The sequence below is a fragment of the Petromyzon marinus genome, chromosome 13 (genome assembly GCF_048934315.1).
Source record: "Petromyzon marinus isolate PM22_M1 ecotype Great Lakes invasive population chromosome 13, UKy_Petmar_22M1.pri1.0, whole genome shotgun sequence".
Classification (NCBI taxonomy): domain Eukaryota; kingdom Metazoa; phylum Chordata; class Hyperoartia; order Petromyzontiformes; family Petromyzontidae; genus Petromyzon; species Petromyzon marinus.
Genome location: NC_133679.1, coordinates 8,681,781 through 8,706,145, shown reverse-complemented (window position 1 = coordinate 8,706,145; position 24,365 = coordinate 8,681,781). Strand labels below are relative to the sequence as shown.

The following is a 24,365-nucleotide window of genomic DNA, read 5'->3' as shown; positions in this document are numbered from 1 at the left end:
TGTAGGACTAGGCCAAACTACCCTCCAGTAGGGCCTTCTCCAGAGCTCCCTCCCCTTCTACCAGCAGTGGCGTGAGCAAAAAAAAATCAACATTGCAAGGCTGCACCTTTGCCTGTTGTCATTTTTTTCTCCACACAGCAAATCAACGCAAGGGCGTTGTTCGTCGTCACGCGCGCTCATTAAATCCAGCACTGCCTCGTTCACTTTGGCACCCTCCCCCCCCCCCCAAAAAAAAAAACGACGTGTCTCCCGGTAGGCCCGAGATCCTCTCTCCAGCAGGTGAGGGAGCGCCCCCCGTGTGTGTGAGGGTGGTGTCAAAAGTGACGGCTCCGATGAAGTCAACCCGAGAACGAGCGCAGCGCACACCCCTCTTGGGTGGCGGTAAACAAAAGAAAAAAAACCTGCCAGACTCTCTCAGCCCCCGCATTCGCGGTCTGCGCGATTAAAATGTGTGATTTTCATTCCAAGCGTTGGCTGCCAGTTTTCACTACTTTTCTTAATTTAACTTTCGTTTTGTTTTGGCAGACATAGCTGCCCAAACAAAAGAGTAAATGTTACAGGAGGTACTTATTCCACATTACAGTGTCTTGATTTTAATGTCTCATTTTCTACAAGTGTGGCCTCCCACAGCTATGCAGTCATTATTTTGTAACTAATAATTTTGAACAATGCTCCCTTTTAGCATTCTGTGAAAATGAAAATAAAATGTTTTGTAGAAAGTTTGTCTGTGCTCTTGCGTGTTTGGACGAGACATTTTACATTGTTGAGGGGCTTCAGATGAACTAATGCCCCCTCTAAATTGCTACGTCTTATACACATATATCCGTTACATCCATGGTTCAAGATCTGGCCTATTGAAGTATATTTTTGGTACTATTGATTTATCTGTACAAATTTGAGGGTTCATTTAACATCATGTAGCTGATGTATTGAGGACATAGTTGATAAACCACCACTTAAGTGGAATATTTCGTCAGTGTGCTGGCTTTTCGACGTAACTGGCTTTTTGAAGAAAAAAATTCAATTGGCACATTTGCCAACGTGACAACTCGATTTGTTTGGCCGTGTCGGCTGATGGATGATTACAGCTCTAACTGACTTCATACCGACACGATCTAGCGCAACATAAACCAGTTTATGAATCGTAGTTATCGACGTTTAATTTAAGCTGATGATCATCATTAAACAGCTTTCGACAGCCCTTTCTCACTTAAAGTTTTCGTGACTACACGAATTCATATTCTTTGGGTCTTTCGGTAAAGTCACGTAGGAAAAGGGGTGGGAGGGGATCCTGATGCCGACCGCTTGTGTTGCGATCGAAACGTCGTAGTTTTTTGTTATTTTCTTTGAACCAATTTACGTGACTTTACCGAAAGACCCAAAGAATAGCCCTTTCCCAATCCACCGCTGACCTCCCCCCACTCCATGTGGATCATGGGGGGTTGGTTGACCATACTTCACCGTACTGGTCACTGCGGAGTGGTGAAGGGGATGTGGGTAGGGTCCCACCGATGGTTCAGACGTCACTCGCTATTGATGTTAACCATGGCTGGGAACTCAACTCGGGTCGCCGAGTGCAAAGTGCAGCGCGTCAACACTGCACCACTGCGCGTCAACACTGCACCACTGCGCCGTCTGTTATATAACGAGCTTGTTTGCCCGTCCTAGGGCGGAAGCTGTAATATTTACGAAAATTTTGAGCAAAGTATAATTGTGTCTTGTGTAAATTTAATGGCAGTGAATCTTGCCCGAAAGTACGTCATCAAACACTTCACTGCAGTTCACTGTAGCACTGTATTAATGGCAATGAATCTTGCACAAAAGTAAGTCATCAAACGCCTCACTTCACTGTAGCACTGTATATAACTGACCTTTAATTTGTTCAAATTGACTGCTCTGAAACTTTATTTTCTTCTGCTTTCGGTCGCTGGGGTTGAAATTAATTTTAAAATCGATACAATATCTGGCAAATCACCGAGAAATATCTATTTTACCATAATGTAGAAGCATAAATTCGACTTACCTTTTGTCTCAAGTGCTGAAGAAATAAATAAAGACACCAAATCCACTTTGTTGCTGCGTATAATTATTTATTAGATTCACTTTCAATAAAGAAACGTCAAACTTAAAGCGAATTTGCGAAAAAAATATTTCCGCTGAACCTTCTTCTGCATGAGTGTAAAAATCCACCCGCTCATGAATATTAATGACGGGGGGGGGGGGGGAGTGCGGCATGTGGAGTGACGTCACGCACGTTACACACAGACATTATTGGTTCATTATAGTAGTAATACAGGAGTATATATGCCGATTGAAACAAAGTCTATGCTACATGAGACAAGCTAATGGGATGCTGTCACGGTGGTGTAATGGTCAGCACACTGGACTCGAGAGCCAGAGGTCACTTGGTTCGTATTCAATTTCTCGGTGCGGCAGTCGCAATCTCGGCGCAAGTTTATGACATCCCCCCCCTCCTCTCCCCCTGGCTTATGTCCACCCAGCGATGTAAATGTGTGCTTCCCAGTTTGTCGATCGGTACGTCATGTGTGGTGGGGTAAAGTGAGGGTAATCTCACTCTTTACAAGACGTCTGGCATGCGTGGAAGAGTAGGCCCAAGTGCCTTCCTGAGGAAGTCTTTTGAGCTCTCCTCGAGTGGGAGCTTGATACCATCTGATATTTAGGGAATATGACATTTAGTGATATTTAGTGAATATGACATTTAGTGATATTTAGTGAATATGACATTTAGTGATATTTAGTGAATATGACATTTAGTGATATTTAGTGAATTTGACATTTAGTGATATTTAGTGAATGTGACATTTCGTTATATTTAGTGAACATGACATTTAGTGATATTTAGTGAATATGACATTTAGTGAATTTGACATTTAGTGATATTTAGTGAATTTTACATTTAGTGATATTTAGTGAACATGACATTTAGCGATATTTAGTGAATATGACATTTAGCGATATTTAGTGAATTTGACATTTAGTGATATTTAGAGAATATGACATTTAGCGATATTTAGTGAATATGACATTTAGCGATATTTAGTGAATGGCATTTAGTGATATTTAGTGAATATGGCATTTAGTGATATTTAGTGAATATGGCATTTAGTGATATTTAGTGCATTTTACATTTAGTGATATTTAGTAAATATGACATTTAGCGATATTTAGTGAATTTGACATTTAGTGATATTTAGTGAATACGACATTTAGTGATATTTAGTGAATATGACATTTAGTGATATTTAGTGAATTTTACATTTAGTGATATTTAGTGAATTGGACATTAAGTGATATTTAGTGAATTTGACATTTAGTGATATTTAGTGAATTTGACATTTAGTGACATTTAGTGAATTTGACATTTAGTGATATTTAGTAAATTTGACATGGCCTCTGATATTTACAAAATTGTTCTCAACGTTGCCAATCATTAATTTATTTATTTTCAAGACAGTCTTATTGATGAATATGTGCATTGTTGTTATGTTTGTGCACCGTTGCCAATCCGCTATGACTGCGTAATTTGTTATATGTACATTATTTATAAGGGCATCAAGGCTTTGGAATGACATTGCCAACAGTTGCTCGCGCACTCAATCAACAACACGGTGGCTACTCATTGTTAAAGAATGCAAATTTCCTCTGCTTGATTTCTGATTTGGTATCAACGGTCACGCGTGTTCGTTTATTTTTTTTCCTGTTGTTCCCACCGCTCCGGCGAATGTGTCATTGAAAAAGCCCTCCGCTCAAAAGCGAGTTTAAACGGTGACACAATTACAACTCGTTCAGAACGAATCGCAATCGCTGATCATCCCCTGCGTGCAAATACTCGAAGCGTGTGTTCTCGTAAATTGACACGCACGCTTGTGCACGCACGTGCGTAATCAGTGACTGAATAGACAAATAAGAGTATTGAAGTCTGCACACTGTTTTGTAACCGTCGGGGTCGTGTTTGAGGTAAACACGCCGAGACCGTCACACAGACGGCTGCAACTGGGGCTCAAAGAGCACAGCACAGGGCTGGTGTCTCTCCCGAACGCGGCGGGCAACATGACGGGGGAAAACATCCGCGCACAGACCAACCTTCTTCTCCATATTCTTCTTCTCCTTCTTGTAGTGTTGCTGCTGATGTCGACGCAGTGCAACGAGACTAGAATTGTCACATTCAGGTGGCCAAGCCACGTAGCCGCGTCACGAGGAGTGGCAGAGCCGCGTTTCGCCGTGATGTCTCCTTCCTCGTATCTTTGGATCGGTGGCATTGCGTCGTTATATGTTGTGCGGTCTGTTTTGTATGGCCGCAGGGAGCCGTGCCATGGATTCTCAATGTTCATCCTCATCATCATGGTCAGCATCGGTCATGCTCAATCCACTGCTGAACGAAGGCCTCCTTCGTCAGTCCTGCAATAAAATAATGGAAAAAAAACCCGCAAAAAATAAACAAAAGCCATGGCTCCATCTCCTCGAGGTGTCCATCCGAAGACGTTGACTGTCAGTTGCCGCTCCGTTGTCGTTATTCTGGACCATCGTCCAGCCCTGATTATGTCACGCCCAAGCATTTTGAAACTTTCTTCATAGTTTTGAGTAGTCGAATTACGTCATCATTCTGTTCCCTTCGAGTTCTCTCATTATAAAATACGAAAACATAACTTCAATTAACAGGTTTTCATTGTATTCATTGTCTTCTCTATACCTGGGAAATCAAACTCAACTCGTGTGCAGGTACGAGGTGGATTATTGCAATGCAGGACCATGATATATAGCGATGGTTTGTGGAGGCCTTCATCCAACAGTGGATATGTCGTAGCTGATGACAGTGAGGATAATTCATCATTACGTGTTTTAGCCAAGAAAGCCTTACTGAGTCTCAGGACTTGTTTTGGGAGGATCCTGCCAACTTCTGACAGCAGTGTAATGAGATTCAGTAATTTATGGGTGATATATTTTATTTCAGCATTGGGATGTTTGGTCACTGCTTGTTACACTGTGTGTTTTAGCGATAGGAGAAAACCAGAGGCCCTAGGGAATAGGCGGAGAACATACAAGCCCCACACAGAACGGCACCCAAGTCGGCAATTGAACCCAGGCCATTCTGGGTTCATCCGGTGCGTGCAGCGCGTTGCAGCTTGGGTTTGTTCTTGTGAACGGAGAAGACTGGTAAACACGGAGAAGACTGGTAAACACGGAGAAGGCTAGGCTGTGGTGGGTCGCGAGGAATGTGGGTTGGGAAGCCCTGCTGTAGCCAACTGTCACGGGAAGCCGGCGACGCGCGTGTTTGCGTAAGCATCGGTGTTTGTCCGTTTCTATGTTTAGTGCCGATAGGTCCTCAGTGGACGAGCCCCCTGTTTACATAACACAACAACAACACATGTCAAGTATCCAGACATTTTTTTTACAGAGAAAGTCTTCGCCCTCCAAAATATCTGACAGATCAACCCACGTTGGTTCGAATAAGCCTGGCTCTGCCGATGCAGACACCGAATGTTGAAACCGATCCAGAGTTTTCTTTGTGCTGGTGATATCATTCGCTCCTAGAAGGTTTACGTGGCTGATGGTAAATGCGAGAATAAAATCTATTATATATTTGTGATGTGGAGGAACAAATATATATACGATAGCATTATTAATTTCCTCTTTCAGCGGCTGTCGCATCATGTGACAAAGTCTGCACACACGGCCAGTAGAGTCATTGCGAGGGCAACTACCCTCTGATAACATAGCGAGTTTCCTTAGAAGTCTCATAATATGAACACAATTATTCCATGTTTTCACATTGTGAATACTAAATAATGTCTTCGTCCATCAGAATACTGGCTCTCCAGACCAACACTATCAACGCAGCATTTGTTAGAGCCAGCAAACTCTAGACTAATACACCAGTTCAGTACAATGCACCGGTACTCAAAAACAGTCGAAAATCTTAATTTGAACTGAAATTCGCCTTCCGACTGCTTCGACATCACGATAACTGATTTTGATAAACCACCCCGCAACATTTTCTGGCCGGGTTGCGAATCGTGGGAAAACAAATACATATTTTTTTTTAATGTGCTTCTTTATACTGCGCACCGGCTTACCACCAATACGCTCATATTAAAAAAAAATCCTGCTCGACCACTAGATGTAACTGGCAATAACACGACATGCAATATATGGGACTACCTTCATCAATACCATACACACACCCTCATTGGAAGCTACAAGGAGATTTCCATTGACGCACCAGAATAAAATACTCTTTGGTTCTATTCGGTAAAGTCACGTAGGTAAAAAAATAAAACAACAAAAATCACGACGTTTCGGCCACAACACAAGTGGCCTTCATCAGGTGAAGGGACCAGACTGTCTCGGCCACTCCAGCGCTGTCCTCGAGACAGTCTGGTCCCTTCACCTGATGAAGGCCACTTGTGTTGTGGCCGAAACGTCGTGATTTTTGTTGTTTTATTTTTTTACCTACGTGACTTTACCGAATAGAACCAAAGAGTATGGATCCTTGCAGTCACGAAAGCTTCAAATCTAGAACAGAATAAAATAATAAATAATGCGAGAATAGTCGCGTTTAGCTCAGCCGACCTATCGGTGCACTCATGTCACCTGCCCCACCTGCGCCATAACACGACGCACGGCCAAAGTGACTTGGAATGAACGCCCGGCATATTTAGCCTGAGTGTAACGCGAGCCTCGTCTGACAGGGATGACAGTTGAATTCGTTCAGGGGCCTTTCCCTCCAGGAGTCTCCACGATCACACACACGTGGGGTGGGCACGCAGGCCACTTTGTTAACGAGCACTGATTGAGCACCGGCAATTAGCGACGTCCGGAACCTCAACCGTCATTGGCTTCTTCCCCTGTGACCATCTCATCATCGCTATATCGCCCCGATCTTAGTAGCTAAGCAGCGTTGACCCTGGAGAGTGAGCGCTTGGATTGGTGACCGCAATGCATCAAACAAGCGCAGGGATGGCAACCGATCCCCGTCATAGGAATGTGGAGTTGACCAATGACTAAAGACTGCAAATGCAGCGCCCGATGCCAATGATACATTAATCTGTATTCTTGACACGTGTGTATATACAGACACAGAAATTCACAGAGAAGAGTCTGTTCCACCGCATGCATGCATGCATACATACATACATAAAATAAATAATAAATACATATTAAATTCAGGTATATCAGGCCATCGACATTCCAGACCAATGTTTTCCACGGCATCGCCAGTTTCGACTGCATTAATCACATCAGAAACGTGCGGCCCAGTGGACAAATGCCACTGGCTTTGTCTCGTCTCGTTTAACAGAACGCTGCAACACCGGTGGTCCTAAAATAACATTTGAGGCCACCACTTTTTATTTTGTGTTTATGTATATATCAACAAACGGCAGCTGTTTGTTTATTTTATATTAAAAACAAATACGTCACAATGCATGGCTGTTTTGGATGAGGTCACGGGTCGGCAAACCGCACGTGGCTCATTGAGGGCTGCTTCGTGACCGTCATTTAGTAAGGAACCACCGTCTCATGCATTGTGGCTCTTATAATATTGAGAGGGGGGGGGGGGGTTATTTTTTTACCGAATTCGAAAAAAACTGGCTCTTCTTGTTGTTTTGGTTGCCGCCGCTTTGGATGAGGGTGATAAGATTATTCAATAAAAAACGAGGCAGACATCCACCGCTCCACAGGTGTAAAATGGAGCCCTGTCGAGCTTGAACTACACAGTCGCGGCTGCTGCCGAGGGGTCGCGGATATTTCATTCGCGGTCACGATCGTTGACTCGCTATTGATTCGGCGCTCGCCAAATCTTTCAGATTCTCCGATCTTCAGGTGAAACGTGTACCGGTTTACTTTAAACGACAGACGCTCGTAATCCAAATGAGGAATCAAAGCCTTTATTTTAAATGTCATGGAGAAAGAAAAAAAACGTACCCCGACAATGATGAAACACCCACAGCGAAAACGACCCGTTACGCCAAGCGCTAGACAAACCAAAACACACCGCGGGGCTTCACAAAACACATTCTTCAGGATACGTTGCATCACCCCGAAAATAGAAAATACTTCACCCCCGTAAGCACTAACACTGGATTAGAACTGCAAACTATCTGCGCTAAAAATAAGCCGTAGTTTTTTTTAAGACGGCGTTTCACGAGAAAAAGATTTCTAATGTACGTGCAGTATTTTCTCCGTTAAAACAGAGAACAAGCCATGTATCTGTGCCAACGGTGGTAAATTCATCTGTCCTCACCCCTGCCGATCACTTCCACGTTTTACAGCCCAGGTGGATGCATGCATTTACTTAAAGGATCCTTTCCAAGTCATCTGGATCAGCATGAAAGGGGACAACAAAAATAGCCACCGATTGGGGCTCCGTGGAGCTCCACCGAGTGGACAAACCTGCAGTGGCTTGAGTAAGCTCTTGCAGGGCTGCACCTCCACTTTCTAATTGCGTAAAGGCAGACACAGCCAAGACGTGCATCCTATCTTGAGTATATACTTCCAGACTATGTTGTCCCTGGGTTTGCCTAACACGAATTGGAATCTTTGTTCGTGAAAGAAAAAAGCCATAAGCATGCATTCTAATACAGAGCATGGCATGTCTACACACTTGTCCATGACTTTAGAGTCTTTACTATGATCGTTAAAGCTCCAAACTCATGTCAGACAGCATGGTACGTAACTGTATTTGCAAGACAACGCTACTTGTTTGATTTGGGTTGCATCTCCCTTAACGGGAATAAAATGTGCCCCGAGTCCAGGTGAACACGTCATATGACCCTAGGGGTTGTCATCTCAGAAGTGCAACAGGGAATTGTCAAGAATACGGTATTTCAAGATACCAGAGGATGGAACCAAACGTAAATGAGCTGTGGATAATAATCATCATCATCATTATGCAAGTGGAAAAAAAAAACCCAGGAATGTTGAATAAAATGTCCCCGGGGAGACTTACAGACGTCCCAGGCCAGCTACCTCAACAAGACGACGATCCTGTGAAAATCAGGACAGGTGGCAACCATATGTGGTCCTGCAGTGTCACCTTGCTCCGCACAATGGGTGTGTGTGTGTGCGTTGGATGCCGTTGTGAGAAGCAAGCATTGGGAATCTTTTGCGCTTTCTGTGCGGTTTTGCCTCCCAATTTAAAACAATAGGCAGCGCTCCACAGCTTCACCACGAATATATCTCGCATCGTCGTATATACTTTGGGGGTGAATGTTATTAGCGCGCACCTACTAAGGCCAGCACAGTGCGTGAGGATGTACAGTGCTAATGTTTAAATGCCACGCCAGGTACTCATTCATGGAAGGTGGAGTCGACTTAAGGGGTGGCCCAGGACCGGTTTAGATGTCACCCGCCCGTGATGTTCAGGCATGGCGGGGAATTGAACTCAGGAGAGGTGGCCAGGTTTGTGGAGCAATGTGCGAACCGCTGCTGCCCACCTCTGTCCACTCCGTTAGATAGATAAACGGCTAAACTAAACGTACACAACGCTACACGCAGCATACACACCAGCCATAACTCTCTCGGTGAGTGCACGTCCCCTGCGGTCTTCAAGAACGGACGGTCAGCCGCACAGAGCTGAGGTTGTGGCCGATCATTAGGCAGCAGGAGGATGCAACGTGACAGCAAAATATCGGCTTCACCATACTTAGGGATGATCAGGAGGGCATGTAGCAGGCTACTCGTGGACGAGGCGGTTTAACGTGCATTGGTAAAACACAGCAGATGAGTCGCATTCATGACGTATTGTTGTTGTTGTTATCTTAATTTCCCAGCTGTTACGAGGCGTTCCCTCCAATGAAGGTTTTCGCCCGCTTTCCAGGTCAGGTCATGTCCTCTCAAAAAAAACACAAACGCGTATCATGGAAAACGGGATTTTTCGAGCAGATGTTTCCTAAAATGCTTATCCTTGTGTTATTTACGACTCTCGAGTTAAAGGCAGAATGAAGGCCAAACAAACATTCATATTTCAATGAATCGCAGGTATCAAGATAAGTGTTTTTGTACCATGTGCCCGACTCACAAAGGTCATGGGCTAACCCATGAGCGTCACCTCTGGCGGCCGCGACTGCTGTTAAATAAATACATTACCAATTGTAACGCCAACGCGAGAGAAATAACCAGCAAACTCCAGGCATGACGTGGACAGTTGGCACGAGGAGTGAACGCCGACTCACCAATGCATCGGTTCCGAGACAGCAGCGTGGCCTCCAGGACGCTTCTTAGAATTTGAGCAGTGGAATATTTTCGCGCTGTCACGAGGCCATCGCTTGCGTGACAAAGAGCGCCGTCGCGTGTGCACAGAATAACGTCTCTCTCCGGACAGACACTCGGCGCCCGCTTCGCTTGTGCGCACGGAAGCTTCCCCCCGCACCCACCCACTCACCCACCCCCCGAGGTGCAGCGTCGTCCGCTTCTCGTGCAGTGGATTGGCACCAAAAGTGGCAGTTCGCAAAGCTCTCGACAAGTGTTGAAAAGCAATGTTGACGCGAGAACATTTCAGCTGGGCGGTCTACCCAGAGTCAATTTGTTAATCCACTGCTGGATGAAGGCCTTTCTGTGTATGTGTGTGTGCTATTTCGGTTAAATGGTGGTTATTTGACCATAACTTCATCGTGCGGGTTAGTGCGTATAGGACTCTCAATCGAAGTTGGCCATGCCAGGGAATTGAACTCAGGTTGCCAGGTTCATCGTGCAGTGCGTGAAACTTTGCGTACCCACTCCACCAAGAGCAACCAATTTGCTTGATTATATTATAGATATAATTTTCAGGCCTGTGTTTGTGTCTGGAAGCAGGCCTAGGCTGAAATGTAAATTTGTCCTGTGGATGAATAAAGAATGTTGTGCCCCGTGAAAATCATCTTTTGGTAAAAGCCCCACAAACTTTTGCCATTTGTTATTCATCATGTGACTCACGTGTGTGTGCTATTAATCATGTGACTCACGTGTGTGTGTTATTCATTACGGTAGTGGAGCGGTGAGCGTGCTGCGCTAGGAACCCGACGCTCCGAGTTCGATTCCCGCTCACGGCCAACACCAGTGACGATTTTCTGAACCGGTCCTGGGCCTCCCCGAGGTCGACACAGCCTTAAATGAGTACCTGGTGCGATGTGTAAATATCGCCACGAGGGAGACAAAGGCGGCCGGGCGTGGTTGCTGGCCACCCACTCCTTCGTGTGCCGTGCCGGGCACGGCACACGAACAGCACTTGCCCCAACGGTCTGTTAAGGCTACACGGGGGATCTTTGTCTTGATACTCATTACATGCACGCTTTGTGACGCATCTGTAAAATTAAGTGAAAAAGAAAAAAACCCGACGTGGTCGTACTCTGTACAATTGTTGGCGCCTCTCGCAGATTTTGTGCCCGAGGCAGCTATTTTGATCCCCACCCCCAACTCCGCGCCTGCCCGAGAGTCTGCACATCTTGGATTACCAACAAAGGACAATGACGTGCTTTAATAGAGGAAACAACATCACTGTTTCCCTATTAGCTTTATAATAATAATCACAAAGGTCAGCTTCACCGTGTCACCTATGCAGTGACCGTGAAAAGCCTTTACTCAGGCCTGGTAGGCTGGAACCTCTCTGTGCTAATATCCAGTAAGCTGAAAGAAGATAACTCTGTGGATTGGATGAGAAGCCTACCATCTGTGTAGTCGTGGCAGTGTCCTCAGCAGTACAATGCACGACCACGATTGCATCTGCGGGTGTGTACGCACTGGGTAACGTTAGTGGAATTGTGCACGTGACAATTATCGACCATTTATTTTTTAAGGAAATTGTACACAACTGGCTAGGTGGCTCAGTGGTATAGCGATTGGACCACAATCAGATCGTGCGAAGTAAAAGAATCCTGGTTGGAAGTTGATTCAGCCCATCATCCCTCTGTAATCGATACAATGGGGACCACTTTGTGTAAATTCAACATTGGCTGTCCTTTGTATGGATTGATTCACTCTTGTCATAGAAATGTGGAATTTCCACCACTGGCTCAGGGCTGTAAGAAAAAAAATTGCACCACCTGATGTCTGTCTATGATGCAAGAAATCACTTAGCCTATGTATTGTTTTGGTAATATTGCAATTAAGCTAATATAGCAAGCAAAATCGTACAGACGAGATGCACAAAAAAATCTATGAACAGCACGAGCGAGACTACAATCCACAAGACGCAAAATACGGGACGGTTGAATCAAACCATGACTCCGAAATGTGGAAATTCATCAAATAAAGAACGGGATTGAATCAAACAGAATGCGTACATTTAATTTCTGTAGACAAACTAATTACTCGGCCTACGTCCGTTCAGCATACAAATATAGACACTCGCACGCACACACATTGCACATAAATTCCACACTTTAAAAACAGAGTAAATACGTTTAAAACATATTCTTGGTTCTTTCGGTAAAGTCATGTAGAAGGGAAACAATAAAATAATACAAATATAAAACAATAAAATTATCACGACGTTTCGACTGCAACACAAGCAATCATCATCAGGTGTGAAACGTTTAACATGTAGGCTTTCGCGACCAATATCATCCATAATATAGGGTTTTGGGTTAGATCGCGTAAATATATAAAATGTGTCATTTAAACCATACAATGTGTCGCCTGATGAAGCTAGTTGTAATTACTGGCGAAACGTCGTACTCAGATTGTAAATGTTGTGGCTTGGCTCTCCAACACACCGGTGTGCTGTACTAGTGACGAATTGGCCACGTTCTGTTTACGTGACAACCCTTACTAGTTGGCCGTGTCGGGTGGTGGCGGGTTTTAACGACACATTTGATATATTTACGCGATCTAACCCCAAAACCTCTATTATAGAGTAAATACAGCTTGAAACCAGCGCGGCCCTGTCGCACTCTTCATTAACAGCGTCGTTTAATCGCTCGACGGTTGAACGCGCTCGTGCCCAACTCCTCACGCCTTGCCGCTCACGTAGCATCCCTGACGGTGGATCGGCGCCTCGCGAAGCTCTTCACCTTCCAGCCGTTCATCACCTTGCAGCAGCTCACCACCTCCGAGAAGTCAACCCCCGCTCCTCCTTCTCCTCCCCCTCCTCCTCCTCCTCCTCCGGTGGAGTCGGCGCCGGCGCCTTTGGGGCCTTCGCGGTAGCCGCCCCCGCGGCGCGAGCGGAGGGACGTGCGGCACCCCCTCGGTTCCTGGCCCTGGTGCCCGCGCCAGTGGCGGAACGCTCGCTGGATGACGTGCGCGGCCTTCTCCTCGCGCCGCAGCGCCAGCGTGGTGCTCACCACGTGCATGATCCTGCGGAGCGGGAAGCGCCGCATCACCTTCTCCTGCGCCTGCCTGCTGAGCTGGCGCAGGTGCTCCGTCTTGACCACGCGCCCGAAGATGACGCGCGTCATCGTCTTGAGCACGTCGAGGCAGTGCACCTTGTTGCCCTCGACGATGGCGAGCTGCAGGGCGGCGATCTTCACCGTGTTGGGCTTGGGGATGCGGAAGGGCCTCTTGAGCGCGTCGAAGAAGTTGGGCAGCTGCTCGCAGGCCAGGAACTGCGTGGCCAACGGATCGAACTTCCCCCACACGCGGTAGAACATGTCGATGTCGTCGTCCGTCACCCCCGTCTCCTCTTGCTCCTGAGCCTCGTTGAAGTTCTCCAGGATGATGGCCACGTACATGTTTATGATGATGATGTTGCTAAAGATCACGAAGGTGGTGAAATACGCGATGACGAGGATGGCGTTCTGCGTCTTGGTGCCCAGGACGGAGCCCATGACGTCGTTCCAGCCACCGGCCGTGTTGAGCCGGAATAGGAGCGTCATGCTGTTGGCGAATGTCTCGAAGTTCACCATGTTGGTGATGGAGCCACTGTAGGGCAGATCGCGGAAGATGCTCACTCCGAGGACGCCGTACATGAACATGATGAGCAGGAGGAGGAGGCCGATGTTGATGAGGGCTGGCAGCGAGATGACGAGCGTGTAGATGAGCTTGCGGATTCCCTCCACGGAGCGGATGAGGCGCAGCAGGCGGACGAGCCGCACCACGCGGAACACGCGCAGGATCGCCGGCGAGAAGTTAACTTGTGATGCCATGGTCTCCAGGACGATCTCTGCGGACAGGGACACAAACGCGATGAGGGCGGTTCGCTGTGCGCCACGAGCAAGGCGAAGTTCCCTCGCGTGGCCTTCAGCAAGCTCTTGGGTCAAGTGGTGTCAGCGAGGCCTCTGTCTCATGAATGCCTATGTTTACACACCACGTCAGGCACTGATTTAAGGCTGAGTGGAGCTATCGGACACCCAGGACTAGTTCAGATATTCGCCACTGATGCTGGCCCAGGATGGAACTCAAGTCGCTGGGTTTGTAGCGCAGTTCACCATCCCCCTCACACACTCACACACACAGACTTGGGTGGCAAGCACCATGCCCGGTCCACCTTTGTCTCTCCAGTGGTGTTTCACACCATACCAAGTACTCATTTGAGGTTGAGTCAACTTAAGGGAGGCCCAGAACAGGTTCAAATAGTAGGCACTGGTGTTGGCCGTGAGCAGTAATTGAACCCGGGTCTCCGGGTTCATAGCAAGCGCGCTAACCACTACACTACCGCTCTCCCCCCACACACACGTATGCTCAAACCTCATTACTACTCAGAATTTTTTGAGCAATTGTTAGTTTTGGTCAATTTGGCCCATATAATTATTTGACTCCATAACCACATCTCCCTGAATGTGCCCATTTTCATCAGTTGAGCCTGGTTAGTACCTGGATGGGAAACTGCATGGGAATACCAGGTGTTGCATGCTTGGGCTACGAGTTGGCCAGGAGACTGCAGTACAGAGATTGATGTTTTTTATTCATCTGTGCGTAGCTCTGAGTATTTCCCCCTCATCGGAGCGGGGTTTCTCTGGGTGCTCTGGTACTCGCCAAACACTCAATGCAGGATGCTCGTGAAAATAATCCGAGGCCGAGTGAGATTTGTTGGATAAATAACAATATTATTACAAGTTTAACATGATTATTTCTACGAAACGTCTTCCCACCCCAGCAAAGCAAATCCATTACTGTTCACAGTAATTTAATAATAGCAGGCACAGCAGCAATTATATCCGACAACTGTTGGCAATATACAGGGTGCAATGCATGAACACAAATAGAAATTTTAACTAGTAGGAAAATTAAAGTACAACGAAAAATTACAACCTAAATGCGTGCTTACACACGTTTAATATGTTGTCGTGCATTGTTCCAAAACTGCTCAAACTCTTGGCACCACAATGAACTACACACAACCATGCGCAGACATCATCACGGACATCAAGAGACAACCTTCACAGACATGACAGACTGACATCACAGACACTCAACACGGACACACATCATGGACAGACATCGCAGGCAGACGTCGTGGACACCACAGACAGACTAAACAGACAGCGCACAGCTGAACTGACCACCGATCAGCGCTGTACCTGTTAAGGAGATGCACACCACAAAAAAGTCAAAGATGTCCCACGGCTGGCGGAAGTAGTGGATTCGATTCCCCAGGATCTTCAGCGCAGCCTCCAGCATGAAGAGGCCCGTGAATACCAGGTTGATGATCTTGGTAATGTTGGTGAAGCTTTCACTCTGCTTGTAGTGCTCTGAAGCGAGCATCACCATGTTGAGGGAGATGACGGCAGTGGAGATGTACTCGAAGAGCCGGCGGTGCACCAGCAGGTAGAAGAACCTCAGGACACGATTCTGAAAGTGGGAGTCGCGGCGGAACCACGATGAGCCACTCCGATGAGCACGGTTGGCAACGCACGGCGCCGACGAATTTCGACGCGCGTACGTACACCACGTCGTCCCACGACACCACGTGGTCCCACGACGTGGCGTACGTACGCGACGCGCGTACGTACGCCACGTCGTCCCACGACGTGGTGTACGTACGCGACGCGCGTACGTACACCACGTGGTCCCACGACGTGGTGTACGTACGCGACGCGCGTACCACGACGTGCGTACCACGACGTGGTGTACGTACGCGACGCGCGTACCACGTCGTCCCACGACGTGGTGTACGTACGCGACACGCGTACGTACACCACGTCGTGGGACGACGAACAGCCCGTTGCTGCTCGCGTGCCACTCGATCGAGCGACCGATATTTACGGAGCTCGATTCGCATCACAATAAGCATCTCGGAGAGCTTCACGCAACGCTTAACTTATACTTGAGTGCCCGAAACCTTAGCGGCTATACTTTAAGGTAACAAAGCGAGGTAACCTCGACTGAGTCATTAAAAACTAAACAAATGCTTCCGTTGTGTTGAAATCCAATGGCTAATCTCGAGGAATAAGAGCACTCATCTCGCCGCACGTTATATTTTGCTGTTCCAAATGTCCACATGATGAGCCACTTCGTTGAGCCATCATTTGTGGCCAGGTCGTTTCTGGAACATGAACATAGTTTAGTTTTATTTGTATATATTTTTTGTTTACCTTTCGAAAACTTTGCATTTCTATCGTGTTTTTGTATTGCTGACCCCCTCCTGCTGGACATCTGTGGAAAAAGAGCTTCATAGCTCATCGGATTCCTCCAGTATTAATAAATATTCTGATTCTGATGCTTGCATGATGTCGCAGAAGAGCTGCGGAGCCGTGGCGTGCCCCTCATGTCGTCAGCTCTCAGCTGGCATCACTCCATGGGACTCACGTTGACACCTTTAGCACCTTAGACACACGTCTTACAGTAACCCTTTGCCGATGCAATTTAATGAACTAGAAATAAAAAATTCCAAATCCCGGAACTGTTTCTCCATCAGGATACCTCAGTATTGGGATGAATTTAGCATTTTTAAAAGGTAGCTTCCTATTTTTCTGATTTTTAAAATTGCCAATTTTCAGATACTTTTGGGTTTTTTTGGCTCATTTTCAATGGGTAGGGGTGTAAGATGTCTTCGTGCCAGCAACAGTAATGTCACATGATGCCACACAACACTACTTTTGGTGGTAAAAGAGCAGAAGTGACGTCATGTCCATGATGACACCTCTGGATTCAAATAGGTAAAATAAGGATATTTTCTGAACGTCCAGAATTTCGTATCAAGGGGATCATTTTGGAATTTTCCTCTTTAATCTAAGAACTCGAGCACACCCCCTGCTATAGTGGTATCTATACTACTGGACATCTGTAAACTCCTGGACATCTGTGAAAAAGAGCTTTATAGCTTATCGGATTCTTCCAGTCTAAATACAGATTCTGATAATAGCAGTTATCAGTTCCATATCAATCCACTAGCGAAGACCTCCGCGTACTTTTTGGTCACGGAGATTGTTTAGTCATACTTCACCACACAGGACAGCGTTGGCTGGTGAAGTGAGGGTTGGTGACGGCATCAATTAAGACATCACTCGCCCCTGATGCGGGCAATGGTTGGGTATCGCATTTAGGTTTCTGAGTTCGAATCGCAGTACGCTAAAACCACCATGACCAACCCCCTGCAGCCCGTTGCTTTTCCATGCGCTCGGTTTAGCGTGCCGCGTGACAGTGGAGACCTGGGGTTGCGGGATGCTCTTGGAAGGCTTGCTCCTGTACAGCCGTCGCATGGTTTTGTAGAACTTCTGCTGATCTTCTGTCAGGAGTGCCATCAGCGCACCTTCCTTGTGAGACTGAAACAATCGCGAAGGACAGTGACCAGGCACGGCTTGAGGATGCAAATATGCGAGCGTGGGACGACGCGTCGCTTCAATAATCAATCAAAGTCGACTCTTAAGACGCAGGGTGCATTGCATCGAAGTGCGCGCGCGTGCAAGCCGCAACATTTTAACGCGAGCAACGACCGGCTCGTGGGTCAAACGGAATCGTGCGAAACGACGCGGGCAACATTGAGAATGCAAACGGGGCGGTGAAAACGAGGCAAGCGTCCACTGTTTGCTTTGCACCGCGGCCCGTATCGTGAAAATCCGCCGATTCGCTGACGGCGTGAATTCTCAACACCTCAATAAAAAGGCGGACTAAAATGAAATCACGCCGGTCAGGCTGGCTCCTCAAAAATCTACCGCTACACGGAGCAGCGCGAGCGATTTTTATTTATTTTCACGTGCGCGCCACAGAGAGTGCGATGAAAATGACCGCGTTTGCTCTCTTGCTCACCTCACTTCCCCCCGTGCCCCACTTCCCCAGGCAACCCTTCAATAAAATAACTTGCTGCAAACACATTCTCAAATAAGGTTCTCAAAACAAAATAATTTCTTCCTATGGGCGTCTGAAACAAACAGCCCGCCTGCCCCCCCCTCCTCCACCCCCCCCCCCCCCCCCCCGCTATGACAGCGTATAATGTAATGGAAGTGAATCGATTTGCTGCATTAACAATGTTTTGGGTTGGCGTGTGGATTAATCACCGGAGGGAACAAAGAGGTCATTTTTGGGCGATTGCCTCACTGGAAGCAAATGCAATCAGAGGCTTACCCTCTTGTGCACGGAGTTAAAGTTGTCGATGACAACTCCGATGAAGAGGTTGAGGATGAAGAACGATCCGATGATTACGAATATGATGAAGAACATCTGGGAGTAGATGTTGGCATTGTAAGATGGTTGTTGATCGACCTGCAATTCAAACATTGACTCATTCACGTTCATAGTCCATTACCTGCTCTTGGCATCACCGCCTTGATTGAACGATGTAGACTTGATTACCGAGTCTGAGGTCACTGTTCAGTAGCATTCGCTCCAGTTCACTCTCCCCAGTGTTTAACTTTCGAGATAATTACATGCAGGCACGCTTGGTTCAGGTCAGAATGAGGTCGCTTATCAGCGGCGCGCGTGCAAGACGCCGTCGCCTCGTGTCGGTGTCACGTGCCATTTGCAGCGCAAATAACCCAAGCGCTGTTGCGCGAATTGAAGATGTTTTCACAATTATTTTTTTAATATATATATAACGTTCCCCCTTCCCCCCGCCCACCCTCGCCTATTTCCCCCTATACCCTCCCTTCGCCCACCGAAGCGAGTTTCGCAGATATGAAGCAAGAACAAACAACAACCAAAAAAAATCACGCAGTGGCAATTGGAGAAGATGCTTCGGTCGTGAGCTACGATGGAGCGTGTCGGAGGCAGGGCGGTGTAAACACGTGCGCGAGTTGAGTGAGTGCGTGCGGGGCACTTGAGCTTGGGCACAGCACATTCGGGCAAAAGAAACCGTTCCCTGCGCTCAAATGCTTTTATCTTTCCCCGAGCACTTGCAAGCACCGTCGGTTCGGGGTTGAGTTGACCCGAGGGTACTCCTCAGAGAGAGCACCCACTGCAGGTTGAGTCGACCTGACAAGAGGGTCCTTGTCGGGGACAATAGTTTTTGGCCTAGTCGACCTAAAAGGTGGCCCCCTCTTACTGCACGGTGACACTGGAATGGAACTCCGGTCAAGTCGCGGTCGTGTTGTGTAACTAGGATGTGGTGCTTCATTACCCGGTATATTTCTTTGTTCGTTGGAAATGAATGCACAAATTGCGCCACTAAAACGAAATTAGAGTGAGGCATGCGCTTGGCAGTGGGCTTACCCCCGTCGAATCCGAGGCATCCGCCATCTGTTCAATCCACCCTTCGAGCGTGGCCTGTCAAAGCATTAACATGACACTCAGAGAAAGGTTCCGCTGCGTACATGGCCATCATCTCTCTCTCCTCACCTGAAGCAACTGAACTATGGCAGAATAAGTCAGGAGCAGTACAGTCATCTCTCATTATACGGCAACTTCATGGAATGTCGATGTAACGTAACTTATAAATTAAGGGGACAAATTCGATATGAAGTACATTAAATTTGCATTTCAGAAATTTTGAATCCCTAAACTATTAATGTGCGCTTGATGCGGCTCTAGGTGGTTTGTGTGTTTTTCACACTATACTGATTTCCCGTGACTTATTTTGATTAACTCTGTAACAGGCGTCAATGGGAAAATAGGGTGAGATCTTCGGAATTTCGCTAAACGGACAACTTTCCAGGAACGTATCCGTTCTGTATATTGAGGAATGCCTGTAGCAGCCTTTATCTTTAATTTGATATAAATTATAACTTAATAAAACTGCACTGCATGAGTGACCTGAAGCCTGATGAGGTTTAAAAGATGGAACATTAGCAAAATAAAAATGTTGATGAAAAAATTGGTAAACTATTGGATTACATAAGTTACAATCCAAATACTGGTATTTTTTTACAATTTTATTTAGTTATAAAATCTAACTCAAAACACAATTATGAATCACGCTATTGGTCGTAAACACCTACGCGTTAAAGTAAATAAAGAATGGTCATTGTTTTTAATCTCGGTCAAAGGTCACAGGTTGCACATTATTCATCATCCATAATATCATCCGCCTGAAGATGCTAGTTATAATTACTGGTGAAACGTCGTACTGCGATTGTAAATTTTGTAGATTTGCTCTCCAACACAACCGGTGTGCTGTACTAGTAACGAATTGGTATGTTCTGTTTACGTGACAAACCTTACTAATTGGCTGTGTCGGGTGGTGGCGGGTTTAATGACACATTTATATTTACGCGATCTAACCCCAAAAAAGCTATATTATAGATGATATAGGTCACGAAAGCCTCCTACGTGTTAAACTGAATAATGCATCATCATTGCTATAGGTCCCTGGTTCATAGCTCATCATCAACGCCACCATGACTCAACTTCAACACTATGGGTGCCTGGTTTCTCCTGGTCAGAGTGAACCAATTCTTGACTCTGTGACCAAAATTTAATCAAAGCAAGTACTGTGACCAACTGACCGGCTCGCAGCCGGACAGATTAAGCTTAGTTTTTTCACACCGCAAAACAAACCGAATGCGTCCAGCCACACCGCGAACATTTTTGCTCGAGGACAGACTCGTTGGACATGAATCTCTCTTCCGCTGTCAAAACGACAAAGAAGCCAGCGCTGGCGGTGGGGGGGGGGGAGGAGGGCAACTCCCTGCTGCCGCTGCCACCTTTACCACTTGCAGGAGAGCCAGGTAAGCAGAGAGGATGTTGTCGTAGTTGATGATGGCGTTGACCCAAAGGTAGCCCTCGGCCGCGAGGCTCTCGCACACCGTGCGGTTCGCGACCTCCGTGGCCGGCAGGCGGTTGCCCTCGGCGTCGATGCAGCGGAAGAACTTCCCTCCGAAGAGCTGCACCCCGGCGATGCCGAACACCATCCAGAAGAGCAGGCACATCAGCATGACGTTGGAGATGGACGGGATGGAGGTCACCAGAGCGTTCACCACCAACTGCACGCGGGGAACGAGACTTGTAAATAAATGAAAACGTAAAGGGAGACGATAGTGAACAACGACGCCATCTGCGGTAATAGTTCTGCTCATCGTAAGGCCGCCGCCGCTGCATGCTGCTGCCGCTTGCTGCTTGCTATATGTCTTGTTTTCATACTTCATGCGTGTGGGAAGAAAAAGGCTAGATTGGTAAATGGTACTTTTGACCGGTTATAAAAACATTCCAACGTGTGATCCCTTTAAAGTGTTTTTTTATGGGTAAATTTGAAAGACACAAAAGATAAAAAAGGCCGCAGTGTGCGTGCATATTTGCTTTGAAGGCTCTTGAATATCAAGGGCAATTATCAGCAAATGGTAATTTAAACAAAAAATATTTCAATCGCCAAAGGCTGCAAAGGGGAGTGTGACGAATGACTTGTGAAAGTCGCTTATCGCTTCCTTTTACTGGTTACAGTGCCATCTCAAGTCCAAAATAAATTCCTGCAGTGATGTGCCATCTTTCTCTCAAGTAGCACGAAAATTCCACGGTGGCGCCACCATGGCGAGCTGTAAACTCCCTCGCCTGGAATGCAGGAGACCATGGGTTCAACCCTGACGCCTGTATATTTGGTGTTTGCATGTTCTCATTTAGGAACATGCGTTTAGCATGGTTGGCTAATGACGGTGCGAAAGAAGTTCAACATACATTTGGCTGATATAAATTTCCACATGATAAGCTACTTCGTTGAGCTTTCATTTGTGGCCAGTTTGCTTCTGAAAAAGAGCTATATAGCTCAGTGGGCCTAACCTGCTATAATAACATTAGTTAATCGTTAGTTAAAACAAGAAAGAAAAAAATTATTATTGCCAATTGTTTTGAATTGTGCTATCGGTGTCCTTGCCATGAGACCAAGGGTCCATTCAGAACTCTGGTACAGCAGTGCCTCACCCTGTGTTAGAGAATTGCCTGCCGAGGCAGGTATCACTGCAGTGCTTCTGAGATCCCTTTAAACTATCTCTGATCTACACGCTGCTATCAAGACGTCTGTCTCATGACAGCCAATTTGAAATATTCATCCATGACAACAAGGGTGTGGCACACCAGCATTGTCACGACTTCATGTTTACAACTACCAGACTTTTGTTTACATAATTCGATTTGTTTGTTATTATTCACAGAACTGGAATTAACCAAGTGAAGTGAAACACCAAACTTAACGTGGTCGGTTATTTGTGTGTGCTGTCCGGAGAAACAATAAAGTCAATGCACTTGCAAATCCGATTTTATTTAGCAGTGGCTGAAACCCAGATATTAACCCAGAGCTCTCAGCAGTGCTGGCTCAGAGTTCTGAGCCATGAGATACATTGGCAGCCTCAGAAACATACTTGTTGCAGGCTGATGTGGAGCATTATGGGTAACAAAATAAATAAATTAAGCTGGATCCATTATTTCTCCATGTAAAAATGCGCTCATCTGGTAGACTGTGGACATTCTACACCATTATTACCCAACAGCATGTGATAATAACACAAGCAAAGTCTGGACCAGTGTCAACTTCATGGGTCTCATTAGCAGAGTCATGCTTGCCAAACAAATACTCTACAACTATTGTATTTCATGATTTATCGAATGCTCTTGCCAATTACATCTGGCAACCCAGCAGTATTTGTGGAAGTCAGAAATAAAAAAAGATAATTTCTAAAGTACTCTACAGTCTCGCATATCACTCATACCATAATTCTACATCACAATCCAATCCAATGAGGATTTAAGAGGCATCCAATCGCGACGGCACGTCAAGATGCTGCACAGAAACAGTGGGCGCATTTATTTTACAGAGAGAAAAGAGGTTGTCCATTATGGGCAGAGGACAAACAAAAAGGAAAGCTATGAACCTGGTATTCAACAGCACGGACAGGTGGGGGGAGGGCCTTACCCTCATGCCCTTCCACCGGGAGATGGCTCGGAGGGGCCTCAGGGCCCTGAGCGTGCGCAGAGACCTCAGGGACTTGAGGGCAGGCACCGCACTCGCTAGCTGATTCAACCATGACACCTGGTGGGAGCAGACACCCAATGGTTCAAACTCAACGGCCACGTTGGACAATCCCTCTCAGAAAGCCACCTCTCGTACACTTGAAGTGTAGTCCGTGTAGAGCCCTTTGTCAATTCACTGCTGGATGAAGGCCCCCCTTCACAGCAGAATCATCTTTATTTAGACTGGAGGAATTCGATAAGCTATGAAGCACGGCGTGCAAGTCACGTGGGTTATTTGGTCATACATCGTCATGCTGGCCAGTGTGGGTTGAATGCGGGGACCATAAACGCAAGAGCATACAATGATGGATTTTGTGGCACCTGTCCATCACATAACCCTAATGTATTGTATGTGCTTACACGTATTACATATCCATCTGTCCAATAAATAAAGTGCGTGTGAGGTCTTTTGGCCAGAGGCAGGCATCACGCAACACGTATTTTTAAATAGCGAGCACAATTTTTTCTTTGAAGCTCACAGTCACATCATGATACACGTCAACTGGCGTTGCAACTAAACTCCTTCACATTTGCTTCCCTGCAGGAGAGATAATATATTGGAGGGTTTAGGGACTGTCCTGCGAAGTTTTTTAGGGCGGTTTATAGTTTTTGTACAATGAGGGAAAACAAAATTTGATCCCCTCCTGTTTTTGTACGTTTGCCCACTGACAAAGAAATGATCAGTCAATAATTTTAATGGTAGGTTTATTTGAACAGTGAGAGACAGAATAACAACAAGAAAATCCAGAAAAACGCATGTCAAAAATTTTATGAATTGATTTGCATTTTAATGAGGGAAATAAGTATTTGACCCCCTCTCAATCAGAAAGATTTCTGGCTCCCAGGTGTCTTTTATACAGGTAACGAGCTGAGATTAGGAGCACACTCCTGTCCACAGAAGCAATCAATCAATCAGATTCCAAACTCTCCACCATGGCCAAGACCAAAGAGCTCTCCAAGGATGTCAGGGACAGGATTGTAGACCTACACAAGGCTGGAATGGGCTACAAGACCATTGCCAAGCAGCTTGGTGAGAAGGTGACAACAGTTGGTGCGATTATTCGCAAATGGAAGAAACACAAAAGAAATGTCAATCTCCCTCGGCCGGGGGCTCCATGCAAGAT

General features: G+C 46.4%; 1 protein-coding gene across 1 annotated transcript; it reads right to left on the bottom strand.

Moving 5' to 3' along the window:
- Positions 1–7,891: 7,891 nt before the first annotated feature.
- On the bottom strand, positions 7,892–23,317 carry LOC116942140 (sodium channel protein 1 brain; the record flags this gene model as incomplete). The annotated part of the gene is made up of 7 exons (XM_032953747.2): positions 7,892–14,095; positions 15,453–15,723; positions 17,523–17,636; positions 18,436–18,573; positions 19,519–19,572; positions 20,955–21,227; positions 23,144–23,317. Coding segments are annotated over 7 exons (2,160 nt in total), but the record flags the coding sequence as incomplete, so codon positions are not given.
- Between the last annotated feature and the right edge of the window lie 1,048 nt (positions 23,318–24,365).